The sequence below is a fragment of the Ostrinia nubilalis genome, chromosome 21, assembly GCF_963855985.1.
Source record: "Ostrinia nubilalis chromosome 21, ilOstNubi1.1, whole genome shotgun sequence".
In the NCBI taxonomy this organism is placed as follows: domain Eukaryota; kingdom Metazoa; phylum Arthropoda; class Insecta; order Lepidoptera; family Crambidae; genus Ostrinia; species Ostrinia nubilalis.
The window spans coordinates 10269777-10282760 of NC_087108.1; the positions used below are offsets into that span (position 1 = coordinate 10269777).

Genomic DNA, 12984 nt, shown 5'->3' on the forward strand with positions numbered 1-12984 from the left:
TGATTATTTTCGTTGCGGGTCCATTGACAGTTTAACTTTTCTCTGGGACAAACTTGACCTACGTTGGTTAGGTTGTTATTTGCGGTCAAGCTGTAGATCTTGGCTACACAGTCTAAGAATTAGTCCCGTTTTATTTTTTTTAAGTCCTTATTTGATATAAACAAAGAAGCAATTAAAAATTATTTCAACGAAATAATGCCTTTTATTATCACTTTACCGCATTTTTATAAGCGATTGGGAAATTATCACTAACGTTTATTTTGTCTACGGGAGCATACATTGTGTCACAGCAGCAGGTATATTTCCAGGGGACCCTATGCGCGCGCAGCACGTACTCGCCGCTACAAGCGCTCAGCGAGAGCACGTGCCGGGACCACGGCGCGCAGCCGGCGCCCCCGCCGCAGCCTCCCAGGGTCCAGGTTGGAACTGTTCATATTCTACCTTCCCAGGGGACCTTATGCGCGCGTAGTACGTACTCGCCGCTACAAGCGCTCAGCGAGAGCACGTGCCCGGCGCCCCCGCTGCATCCTCCCAGGGTCCAGGTTGGTACTGTTCATATTTTACCTTCCCAGGGGACCTAATGCGCGCGCAGCACGTACTCGCCGCTACAAGCGCTCAGCGAGAGCACGTGCCGGGACCACGGCGCGCAACCGGCGCCCCCGCCGCAGCCTCCCAGGGTCCAGGTTGGAACTGTTCATATTCTACCTTCCCAGGGGACCTTATGCGCGCGCAGCACGTACTCGCCGCTACAAGCTCTCAGTCAGAGCACGTGCCGGGACCACGGTGCGCAGCCGGCGCCCCCGCCCCAGCCTCCCAGGGTCCAGGTTTGAATTTGTTCATGTTCCACCTTCCTAAGGGTCCCTGTGCGCGCGCAGCAAGTATTCGCCGCTACAAGCGCTCAGCGAGAGCACGTGCCGGGACCACGGCGCGCAGCCGGCGCCCCCGCCGCAGCCTCCCAGGGTCCAGGTTGGAACTGTTCATATTCTACCTTCCCAGGGGACCTTATGCGCGCGTAGTACGTACTCGCCGCTACAAGCGCTCAGCGAGAGCACGTGCCCGGCGCCCCCGCTGCATCCTCCCAGGGTCCAGGTTTGAACTGTTCATATTCTACCTTCCCAGGGGACCCTATGCGCGCGCAGCACGTACTCGCCGCTACAAGCGCTCAGCGAGAGCACGTGTCCGGCGCCCCCGCTGCATCCTCCCAGGGTCCAGGTTGGAACTGTTCATATTTTACCTTCCCAGGGGACCTAATGCGCGCGCAGCACGTACTCGCCGCTACAAGCGCTCAGCGAGAGCACGTGCCGGGACCACGGCGCGCCCCCGCCGCAGCCTCCCAAGGTCCAGGTTTGAACTGTTCATATTCTACCTTTTATTCGTCTCTTGTTAATGTAATGTAATGTATTTGATGTTTTTTGTACTTTTGGATTGATCAATTATTTTGTGGCGCAGCTTCCACACGCTGGGAACCGAAATGATCGTCACCAAGGCCGGAATTTGATGATGCTCTATTGTTTTTGGTCTGTTTCTCAACTCACAAGCGCCCATCGCAGTCTTTTGTTTTCTTTTCACATAATATTTTGGTCACTGGCGTTGTGATGTAGGGATTTTATCATTGATGCTCACTAGTTATTCTGAGATTCAGTAGTTAGTAGTTTTCTGAGATGACCTTGATCTCATCATGATTGTCTTTTTAAACGTCCAAGACTGTCCTTGGTTTGATCAACTTTTAGTCCGTACTTTGTTGTTTGATTTTATCTTAACCTTAACCTTTTTTACCCGGTGTACTTCGAGAAATATCTATAAGTCCAGGGCAGTCACTCTAAGCCTCATCCGCAGTTTTCTCTGCAGGTGTCCTCGCAGAATGTCACGCTGCACTCTGCAGTTGCAAGATGCACCGCGAGCCTGGAGCTAGCAGCGCTCTGGCGTAGCTTCCACGAGCTCGGAACTGAAATGATCGTCACCAAGGCTGGGAGGAGGATGTTCCCAGCACTGCAAGCTAGATTGGGAGGGCTACTGCCGAATGCTGATTACTTGTTGCTGGTCGATTTTGTGCCGCTCGACGATAAGCGGTATCGATATGCTTTTCACAGGTGAGTGTTAGCACTTTTGAGAAAGATAACTTTATTTTGCTTTATCTAATGCTACTTTTGATATTACCATTCCTTGATGCCATTCTTACATTTGCTTCAGTTATGGTCACACAAGTGCAGCTAACTGAATTAAAATATCGTATGAGTCCCTGTACTGACAGTTTTAAATTTCTGATGTCATTATATGGAAAAGCATCAATATACGTCATTATTTTACCCGTAGGCCTAGGACGCGCGCTACCACAGAATAAGTAATAGTACCAAGCGCTACGATACATTTTTATCGATTTTAAAGTCATACATTTGTCGTCTAAAATCGGAGATTAGATTTTGTCATGGCGCGCATCTTAGTTTGGCAGGCTTCTGATAAGCATCTCGATATTTAAACTCATATTATCAAAGAAGTCTAACATACATTGTTTGTCCAGCTCAAGCTGGGTAGTAGCGGGTAAAGCAGACCCGGTATCCCCGCCACGGATCCACGTGCACCCGGACTCGCCTGCGCCCGGCGCCCACTGGATGAGGCAGCTCGTCTCCTTCGACAAGCTCAAGCTCACCAACAACCAGCTGGACGATAATGGACACGTGAGTTACTGACAAGTCTGACAACTGACATTGTACACGTTGAACTAGAACCGAACTGTGGATCAATTACGGATCATAAGATCCTTTATGGCCTATCTAGCTTTTGTAGGTAGCAATTGTAACTGGACCTAAATTGAAATATGTATTGTTATTTTCACGGTAGGGTAGGATAGTTTAGAAATATGCCATTTGGTCATTTATCAAGAATTGAAATTGAGATCGCCAAAGGCATTTGGACATTTTGGACATTGGCAAAATTGGCGAGGCACAAGTTATCCTGAATTAGGTACCTAATAACATTTATGTAATGAGTTATGGGTTGTTTCTTTATAGGGATATACTTTTATCAGGATGACAGGGTCAGCTAGTGTTAAATAAATATCAATTTTATGTTGCCCGAGTTGTTAAGAGTTCTGTTTTTATCAAGCTTCGTGGTATGTTCTCCATTCGTAGATAATCCTGAACTCCATGCACCGCTACCAGCCTCGTTTGCACGTGGTGTACCTCCCGGCAGAAGGGCAGAACGCGGCGCCGGGCGTGGTGCCCTTCAGGACCTTCGTCTTCCCAGAGACCGGCTTCACGGCCGTCACCGCTTATCAGAACCATAGGGTGAGTGCCTTGTGAATATTGTTTTTAAAACAGTTTCATTTTTGTGTTGTGTGAGCTTGATAGCGGTCGCTAGGCTGAAGCCAGATGATAGGTACCAGATAAGCGTATGTGTAAGTCAGAAAGTATCAATACAGGATAGCTACATTAAGAGAATATCTAGTAGAGGTGCCCGGGGTGGTGCCCTTCAGGACCTTCGTCTTCCCAGAGACCGGCTTCACGGCCGTCACCGCTTATCAGAACCATAGGGTGAGTGCCTTGTGAATATTGTTTTTAAAACAGTTTCATTTTTGTGTTGTGAGCTTGATAGCAACCGCTACGCTGATGACAGAAGATAGGTACCAGATAAGCGTATGTGTAAGACAGAAGGAGGATAGCTATGTCAAAGAGAGTATCTAGTAGAAGATACCCGGGGTGGTGCCCTTCAGGACCTTCGTCTTCCCTGAGACCGGCTTCACGGCCGTCACCGCTTATCAGAACCATAGGGTGAGTGCCTTGTGAATATTGTTTTTAAAACAGTTTCATTTTTGTGTTGTGTGAGCTTGATAGCGGTCGCTAGGCTGAAGCCAGATGATAGGCACCAGATAAGTATCTATATCTAGCTATGTGAAAGAGAGTATCTAGTAGAGGTGCCCGGCGTGGTGCCCTTTAGGACCTTCGTCTTCCCAGAGACCGGCTTCACGGCCGTCACCGCTTATCAGAACCATAGGGTGAGTGTCTTGAGTATATTGTTTTTAAAGCAGTTTCATTTTTGTGCTGTGAGCTTGCTAGCGGTCGCTAGGCTGAAGCCAGATGATAGGCACCAGATAAGTATCTATATCTAGCTATGTGAAAGAGAGTATCTAGTAGAGGTGCCCGGCGTGGTGCCCTTTAGGACCTTCGTCTTCCCAGAGACCGGCTTCACGGCCGTCACCGCTTATCAGAACCATAGGGTGAGTGTCTTGTGAATATTGTTTTTAAAACAGTTTCATTTTTGTGTTGTGTGAGCTTGATAGCGGTCGCTAGGCTGAAGCCAGATGATAGGCACCAGATAAGTATCTATATCTAGCTATGTGAAAGAGAGTATCTAGTAGAGGTGCCCGGCGTGGTGCCCTTTAGGACCTTCGTCTTCCCAGAGACCGGCTTCACGGCCGTCACCGCTTATCAGAACCATAGGGTGAGTGCCTTGTGAATATTGTTTTTAAAACAGCTTCAGTTATGTGCTGTGAGCTATTAGCGATCGCTATGCTGAAGCCAGATGATAGGTACCAGATAAGCGTATGTGTAAACCAGAAGGTATCAAGGCAAGATAGTTATGTTTAAGAGAGTATCTAGTAGAAGATGCCCGGGGTGGTGCCCTTCAGGACCTTCGTCTTCCCAGAGACCGGCTTCACGGCCGTCACCGCTTATCAGAACCATAGGGTGAGTGCCTTCTGAATATTGTTTTTAAAACAGTTTCATTTTTGTGTTGTGTGAGCTTGATAGCGGTCGCTAGGCTGAAGCCAGATGATAGGTTCCAGATAAGCGTATGTGTAAACCAGAAGGTATCAAGGCAAAATAGTTATGTTTAAGAGAGTATCTAGTAGATGTACCCAGGGTGGTGCCCTTCAGGACCTTCGTCTTCCCAGAGACCGGCTTCACGGCCGTCACCGCTTATCAGAACCATAGGGTGAGTGCCTTCTGAATATTGTTTTTAAAACAGTTTCAGTTTTGTGCTGTGAGCTTGATAGCGGTCGCTAGGCTGAAGCCAGATGATAGGTACCAGATAAGCGTATGTGTAAACCAGAAGGTATCAAGGCAAGATAGTTATGTTTAAGAGAGTATCTAGTAGAAGATGCCCGGGGTGGTGCCCTTCAGGACCTTCGTCTTCCCAGAGACCGACTTCACGGCCGTCACCGCTTACCAGAACCATAGGATACTCACCCTATCTCTTGTGTCTTGTGAATCATCACTATTCATCATCATAATTTTATCCACAGGATGTCTATTCTGAAGGTAGGCTTTCCCCAATGATTTCCAGTTGCCACCAGCATCCAACTTCTCCTGAAATTTCTATGAGGTCGTCAGTCCACCTTGTGGGCAAAGTGTGGGCCTTGTGAATATTGTATTTAAAAAAGTTACAGTTTTTCGGTAAGCCTGATAGTGTTCTCTAATACGAATTCAGAAGGTACCTGATAAGTGTGTACGTGTAGGTACGTGTTCAACGTTGACAATAATAATTTCAGTACAATTTCTAATGTAAAAGTTGAATATTCACATTTTCGTTCCACGTAAAATGAAACTAAACTTATCTTTTACAGATAACGCAACTAAAAATAGCGAGCAATCCGTTTGCAAAAGGGTTCAGAGACTGCGACCCCGATGACTGGTAAGTCCATCTTTCACTTTTTTGACTAAGCTAACTAAATTAGTATAAATACCGGGTGATTTTGTAATCAGTCAAGCGTAGCGGATAAAAATAATTAAATATGACAAAAAAGTTTTTTTTTCACGTAAAAAGATTAAGTTACTGATTCTGAATTTTGGATAAAAAATTTGGATACTGATTGCAATTTGCAAAGTCACCCTGTACTTATGTACCTAATCAAATTAATTTCGTGTTATTTCGAAATGTACCACTATCAAAATAAACTTTAAAGACAACTTATACAGTAATTAAGCGGACAGATGAACACAATTATGAGGAAACTAAAATTTTACGAACCATCAATTTCAAAGTTTGAGCGCCGCCATTTTTTCTTTTTAGCGGGAGCGGGAAACGAGGCATGTCCGCCATAACTGTCCCCGTAACTCTTTACTCTATGGCTGCGTCGTAAAAGTAAATTGTCACCGGCTGTTGAAACTCTATGTCCTTGCGTTGTGAACAGTTTTAGTTGGGACATTTTGTTTTGTAGTGCGTTGATTCATTATTGTTGTGACATGGAGGATGTTACAGAAATGTGGCTTCGTTTATTTAAACATAAAAGAGTTTTATGAGGTTGGGGTAAAAGTGGTGGATGGATTGATAGTTTATGAGGGATATAGCTACAGGGTGGTCGCCGTGGTGACATTAATAAGGGCTATATTTCACCGGGACACCATGGCGGCGCAACCAGTCGCGCGTTACCAACAAAATGTACCTATACAGCTCTATAGAGAGTTACTCACCTGGTGTCCGTTTGGTTGCGCAAAGCTGTATACATTTTGTTGGTAGCGGCGACTGGTTGCGCCGCCATGGTGTCCCGGTGAAATATAGCCCTAACTATGAGCGCTCTAGCTACAGGGAGTCGTTTGATTAAAATATATTGAGCGTAATAAGAACGTTAAAACTAAATCTACAGAATTATAGGTCTAACACCTAACTTACTCAGTGCCTGAGGTATGGGAGCGGCACAGGAGGGTGTTTTTGCGACGTCAAACCTACTTACCTTACCATCGATATACAGGGTGTTAGGTAAATGGGTATATGAGCCGACACTAGCCCATGTTAACATGGTCATATAAATGGTATGGTGAAGTCAGAAAATTGATATCTTCATTTTAATTATTTTAATTTTCATACAAATCGGATTTTATCAAATTTATTTTGTATGAAAATTTAAAAAAATTAAATCATGATATCAAATTTCTGACTATACCATACCATTTATATGACCATGTTAACATGGGCTAGTGTCGGCTCATATACCCATTTACTTAACACCCTGTATATTTATGATACATGTATATTATTACTGAGATAATAGAGAGAGACACGCATAATAGAAATACCAGGCATAAGGATAAACTTTACTTACCTCAATCAAGAATAAAAATGTTAAATACCAGCTCCTACTACATGTCAGTGAAACTATACAACAAACTTCCTGAACACATAAAAACCGAACCTAACATTAAACGCTTTTCTAAAGCTCTGAGACAATATTTAATACCTAAATGTTTCTACTCAATTAACGAATATCTAACAACTAACCACCGAAAATGTCTCTAGATACTTTAATTTGTAATCTGCTTATTTTTTTATTCTTTCGCATCGAAGTATGCATATGTTTACATCTCATATTATGTATAATGTATTATGTATAGCCGTACAGTAACTCTGTTGCAATACCTCCTAGGTCACTAAGTCTTAAGCCCATGTGTATGTAATTTCCACCATTACAATAATTGTCACTTAGTACGCAATAAAGATTTGAATTTGAATTTGAAACGAGACTACAGAATAGCTTTAGATTTGTATGCTCTGTCAAGTCATAATATGTGATTGTCACCCCTTCCTTGCCGCTCAAATACCGCAGGTACTGACTGAGTTAGCACTAAAAAAACTCATTAAAACTCACAAAAAGTCTTTTTTGAACCTCCAGGCCTAGGGTACTCCAAAAATACTAGTGTAGGTATGCCTAAAATTACTGCTGTTTCACCTGCATATACTAAAGAACGAAAGAAAGAAAGAAACATTTATTGCCACGGACATCACAAAAGACAAAAGAGGTAAATAAAAAAAAAGCAAATAAGACAGAGATGACATAACACATACAATGGAAGAGAAAGTAAACTGAGCAGTGCCACCCTGTCGCACAGCGATGCCCATCGCAATGGGACCCCACTCAGCATATGCCGTGGCCCCCGGTGAGGGCCACGACGCTGGTTTTCAGTGTGCCCCAACTATGGTGTGTGTACTACTAAATCTTCTCCAAAATTAGCTAGGTCTACACTCTACATAGTTTTGTCTAGACTTTACATAAACATTAGCAACCAATCAGCAGTGTTTGCAGCTGAATAATAGTGCTTCTGGTACGCTTCAGCTCGCTATTGGTGCATAAAATGGGTGTTTGTGTTGGCGTGAGAAACGCTGCTCGTAAAAATGTATACGGGTTGCTTTATGTAATGCAATGATCTAATTTTGGTTGTTACATTGTAGATTAGTTGTAGGTGTTACGTTGTATATCTCCAAATGATATAATAGTTATTGTAACTTCAGTAAGTTACATTAATTTAGAAATAAAGTTTGGGTCTTTTATCTACTCGTTATCTAGGAACTCTAAGTTGTACAATATAGGTACTTATTATTAGATGGAATTGGAGTTAAAACTTAAATACCTGCCTTTATGGTCTAAAAAGTACTATCTAAAACTTTTCTATTTTATCAATAGTTGACTGATAGACAATGCATGTTACAATTTTGCGCATTAGTCGTATATGGATATGGGAGCCCTTTAGACCTGTCACACACTTAAAATGTAAGTCTTCGGAAGCCTACCTAATTAAGTTTCTACAAGAGTTTCAAGAACCCTTTTTCAGCCTCTTACAATAGCTATTTTTAAGCACCCATTAAACTTTTACAACTAAAACAATGTAGCCATAAGTACCATCCATTCAATCTATAAACAACGCTACCATAAACAAAGATTGTTTACCACCGCGCGTTACTGCCGTTCTGGCCGCTGCATTGGCTACTCGAGGGAAATTAATTCAGCAGGCGGTTATTCTCCCGCTGTACAAGTTTGTAGCTGACCAATCACTGAGTTGGAATGTGTATTCTTCTTTGCTGTGAATTTGGAAGTGACGAAAAAAATAAAATTAATGCTATACATATTAATTGCTACGCAGTAGCTGAAAGACACTTAAAATAGCTTTCAAATTCTTTCAAGTATTTAACCGATTCAAGTTTCAAGTTTTTAAAGTTGAAAAGACTTTGAAAATGTACTTATTTAGTATTATTTGTGTTAATAAAAAAAAACCTATTTCTTTTACTTTTTAATGCATTGATTAAGGAGTTGGTCTTATTTTTTGCTAACATTAATTTTTGTTTTGTTTTTAACCGACTTCCAAAAAAAGGAGGAGGTTCTCAATTCTTGTAGTCATCTATCATAGTCATCTAGCCTAGGACAAGAAACAAATTATGTGCTAAGATAAACTATGTTTATGATTTTCAAAAAGTTATCATAAGATATTCAATGACAGTTAATTAGCTTTCTGGAAATATGACCATGATCCTTGCAGCCCGCCCAGTAGGCGGGGTCGTATTACGGCCTCCGTGTTAATCCTCTATTTTGACAGCCCACGACAAATGGCTATCGCACGACAGTCCCAGATATTAATCGATCTCACCAGGAAGACATTCAAATTTATAATTCACGCTTTTTGTCCCGTTCCGCCATCCTTTTTTGTCCCGCTCCAATGTTTGTACATGTGGCGATCAGTTTTTTCGCTGTCTTCGGCGACGTAATAAATGGCCGTGTTTATTTTTGTAGGACTTATCTAGCTTGGCTTTTAGTCATTATAAGAAACTGAACTCCCATTCATCAGTTTTTGTTCTGATTTTCGGGGAATCGGTTGATTGATTAATTTATATTTTTACAGGTTCACTTATTGGTAGCAAAAACTAAATTATGGATCGTTGAAAAACACGGATGTTATTTAAAACAATGTTTATATTCGGAATTAAGGAGTACGCAGTGTTGAAATTGAAGCGAAAAAAGCCCTAATAATATTGTCACTGTTGGGTTTGTAACCCCATGTTTTATGGTGAACCCATTCCTAGCATGAGCATGATATATTTAACTTAGCTTTTTAGCGGTTAGCGGGAATCTGGGCAAACTTGACCGTCACTGGATAGGTTTTTGTTGGCGGTCAAGCTGTAAATCCTTACTATCCAGAAGTATCAGCGATGGGAGAGATGGAAATAGACCCGTTATAGCATCATTTTGCGTTCTAGGAACTAAGAAGCTGCTATTCGTAGTCTTTTTGTGGGTTTTTGCCCCCATCATGGTTACTTAAGTCTCAAACATAAGTTTATCCTTCTAGTCTCCCAGTACGCATTTACAGGGCAGATATTATTATGTACCATACTAGTCTGCATCCCATTTAGCACCAGGATTGTGGTCGGCCTGCCTTTTTACCCATAAAAAACATCTTTTCATCGGTTTATACTCTCATCATCGTCACGTCAGTCTCAAATGCACCATTATACTTCCAGTCCCCCCGACCAGACTCAACAGCGAGGCACTCCTAGACGCCGTGAGCCGTCAGCCCCAGAGCCCTGCCCTCAACTAAGTCAGCCGTACGCTGCGGAACCCAGCGCGTGCGGACCTTTGTACGCTACCCATGCTCACCCAGTACGGTAAGTAAAAAGTATCATCTTATATCTTATCTATATACAGGGTGTCCCGTAATGTAACGTCAAGCCGGAACTGGGTGTTGAGGCAAGTTGTGCTGGTTATTAGAAAAATAAAAATAAAAAATCTATGTGGCATATTTTAAAAATAATAGGCATTTAAAAAAAATAAAAAAATTCTACTCCAGGTGACGGTCCTTTTGCTCGTGTTGCCACAAATCTTCACTTTTTCCAAATTTTTTTTTGTTATGTAACCCTGAATAATGCTTCTCTAAATTGTTATCAAAATTACAAAACCAGCTGCTCCAGCTTGGATGAAAAAATACATTATTCCCAAATTAAATTTCAAAATAAAAATTTTGCCTAGTTTAAACTGACTGTACTGAAAAAAAAATGTACTACGCTAGTGTGGCAAGTGACGTCATAATTTGGCGCATTTAGTAAGGATTCCAAAATGGTATAACACTTGGTAAATTTTTGCTGTAATTGTCGACAATTTTTGGTTTTTTGGAAATAGTCCCGTTTTTAACTTTATCTACCTTGGTTAAAAATTATTATTCTAATGTGCCCAAAATTCAAGTTTCTGTGACTGACTACCGTACAGTCAGTCACAGAAACTTTTGTCACCATGACAGTAATTAGTAGTTGACATACTGTGACAAAAGTCACCCGTGCGCGCGCGCCTTTACTACCTGCTCTGCCTGCACTTGTACTTGGTAACAGGGATAATAAGGATATGAAGTTTCGGTTATGGATACGGTTACGGATATTAGAATAATATTATACCGGTTTCGGTTACGGTCACGGATATGAAATAATTTCAGATTATCCGAAAGTCTCGGATAATTTCGGATACGGAATTATTAGAATTTCAAAAATGTAGGTATAATACAAATAGCAAGATGCTGCGTGAGCGTGAACCACATAGCTACTTTATGTACCAACTAAGACGACACCTATGTATGATAAAGGTAAAACAGGCTGGCATTTTAGATGGTGCCAGCGAATGCCAGACAAGTTGGTAACAAATATTAAGATTTAAGGTACAATTCCAAGACGGGCCGCCGGACCGCAAACTGCAACCGCAAACTGCAAAACTATGAAATCGGCAGCGCGGCATTGCAGCTGCGGCGTGTATACTGCAGATTTCATAGAGTTTTGCAGTTTGGCCTATATCCGAAACTATCCGTAACTTTTGAATCAGTTTCGGTTACGGTTATGGACATTTTTTTATTTCGGATATCCGATACTTTCGGTTACGGTTACGGATATCCATAACATCCCTGCTTGGTAAGATGGCCCTCTCCGTCCCGCTCATACCTTTTAAAATGGCTTCTCCACCTCACTTAAGCCAGAAACTTGAATTTTGGGCACATTAGAATAATATTTTTAACCAAGGTAGATAAAGTTAAAAACGGGATTATTTCCAATAAACAAAAATTGTCGACAATTACAGCAAGATTTTACAAAGTGTTATACCATTTTGGAATCCTTACTAAATGCGCCAAATTATGACGTCACTTGCCACACTCGCGTAGTACAATTTTTTTTCAGTACAGTCAGTTTAAACTAGGCATAATTTTTATTTTGATATTTTTTTTGGGAATAATGTATTTTTTTCATCCAAGTTGGAGCAGCTGGTTTTGTAATTTTGATAACAATTTAGAGAAGCATTATTCAGGGTTACATAACAAAAAAAAAATTTGGAAAAAGTGAAGATTTGTGGCAACACGAGTAAAAGGACCGTCACCTGGAGTAGAATTTTTTGATTTTTTTTAAATGCCTATTATTTTTAAAATATGCCACATAGATTTTATTTTATATTTTTCTGATAACCAGCACAACTTGCCTCAACACCCAGTTCCGGCTTGACGTTACATTACGGGACACCCTGTATATAAATATATATATAAAAGAAAGTCGTGTTAGTTACTCCACTTATAACTCAAGAACGGCTGAACCGATTTAGCTGAAAATTGTCAGGGAGGTAGTTTAGAGCCAGGAAAAGGACATAGGATACTTTTTATCCCGTTATTTATTGCCATTAAGGCGGAACAAAGTTCGCCGGGTCAGCTAGTCTATTATATAAAAGAAAGTCGTGTTAGTTACTCCACTTATAACTCAAGAACGGCTGAACTGATTTAGCTGAAAATTGTCAGGGAGGTAGTTTAGAGCCAGGAGAAGGACATAGGATACTTTTTATCCCGTTATTTATTGCCATTAAGGCGGAACAAAGTTCGCCGGGTCAGCTAGTATATTTATAAAAACTGCTGCCTCCCCAACCCGTCTGGCTAGCCATTCTGGGAGTGGGTAGTCAATGCGAAATATCGCTCAACGGTTGGAATGTGCAGGTGTCAAAATGTCCATAGGGACCGGCTTTTAGTGTGGCAAAAAGTATGAACGTCAAAAAGTCCCAGTGTCAAAATGTACTATCACCATGGTTACAATGGAGTGTAGGCCAAATCCTCCATTTGCTACTGGTAAATTAGAGGGTCATGCTCCTGCAGTGGAGACTAAATGACCTGATGATGATGATGGTGATAAAAACTGCTGATTCAAGCAAGCTTTTAATCTCCTCTTTGTACTGCAGAGGTCAATCTCCAATGATGTTTGTCTCTGGTATCAACT

General features: G+C 41.7%; 1 protein-coding gene across 1 annotated transcript in view; it reads left to right on the top strand.

Annotated features, from left to right (window-relative positions):
- Positions 1-12984, top strand: part of LOC135082474 (T-box transcription factor TBX1-like) — a 39781-nt gene that overhangs the window by 23586 nt on the left and 3211 nt on the right. The window contains exons 3-10 of the mRNA XM_063977270.1: positions 309-542; positions 714-783; positions 857-966; positions 1837-2090; positions 2519-2675; positions 3129-3284; positions 5561-5628; positions 10219-10362. Of these exons, the coding sequence (XP_063833340.1) occupies positions 309-542; positions 714-783; positions 857-966; positions 1837-2090; positions 2519-2675; positions 3129-3284; positions 5561-5628; positions 10219-10362 (1193 nt within the window). The remainder of the gene's footprint in view (positions 1-308; positions 543-713; positions 784-856; positions 967-1836; positions 2091-2518; positions 2676-3128; positions 3285-5560; positions 5629-10218; positions 10363-12984) is intronic.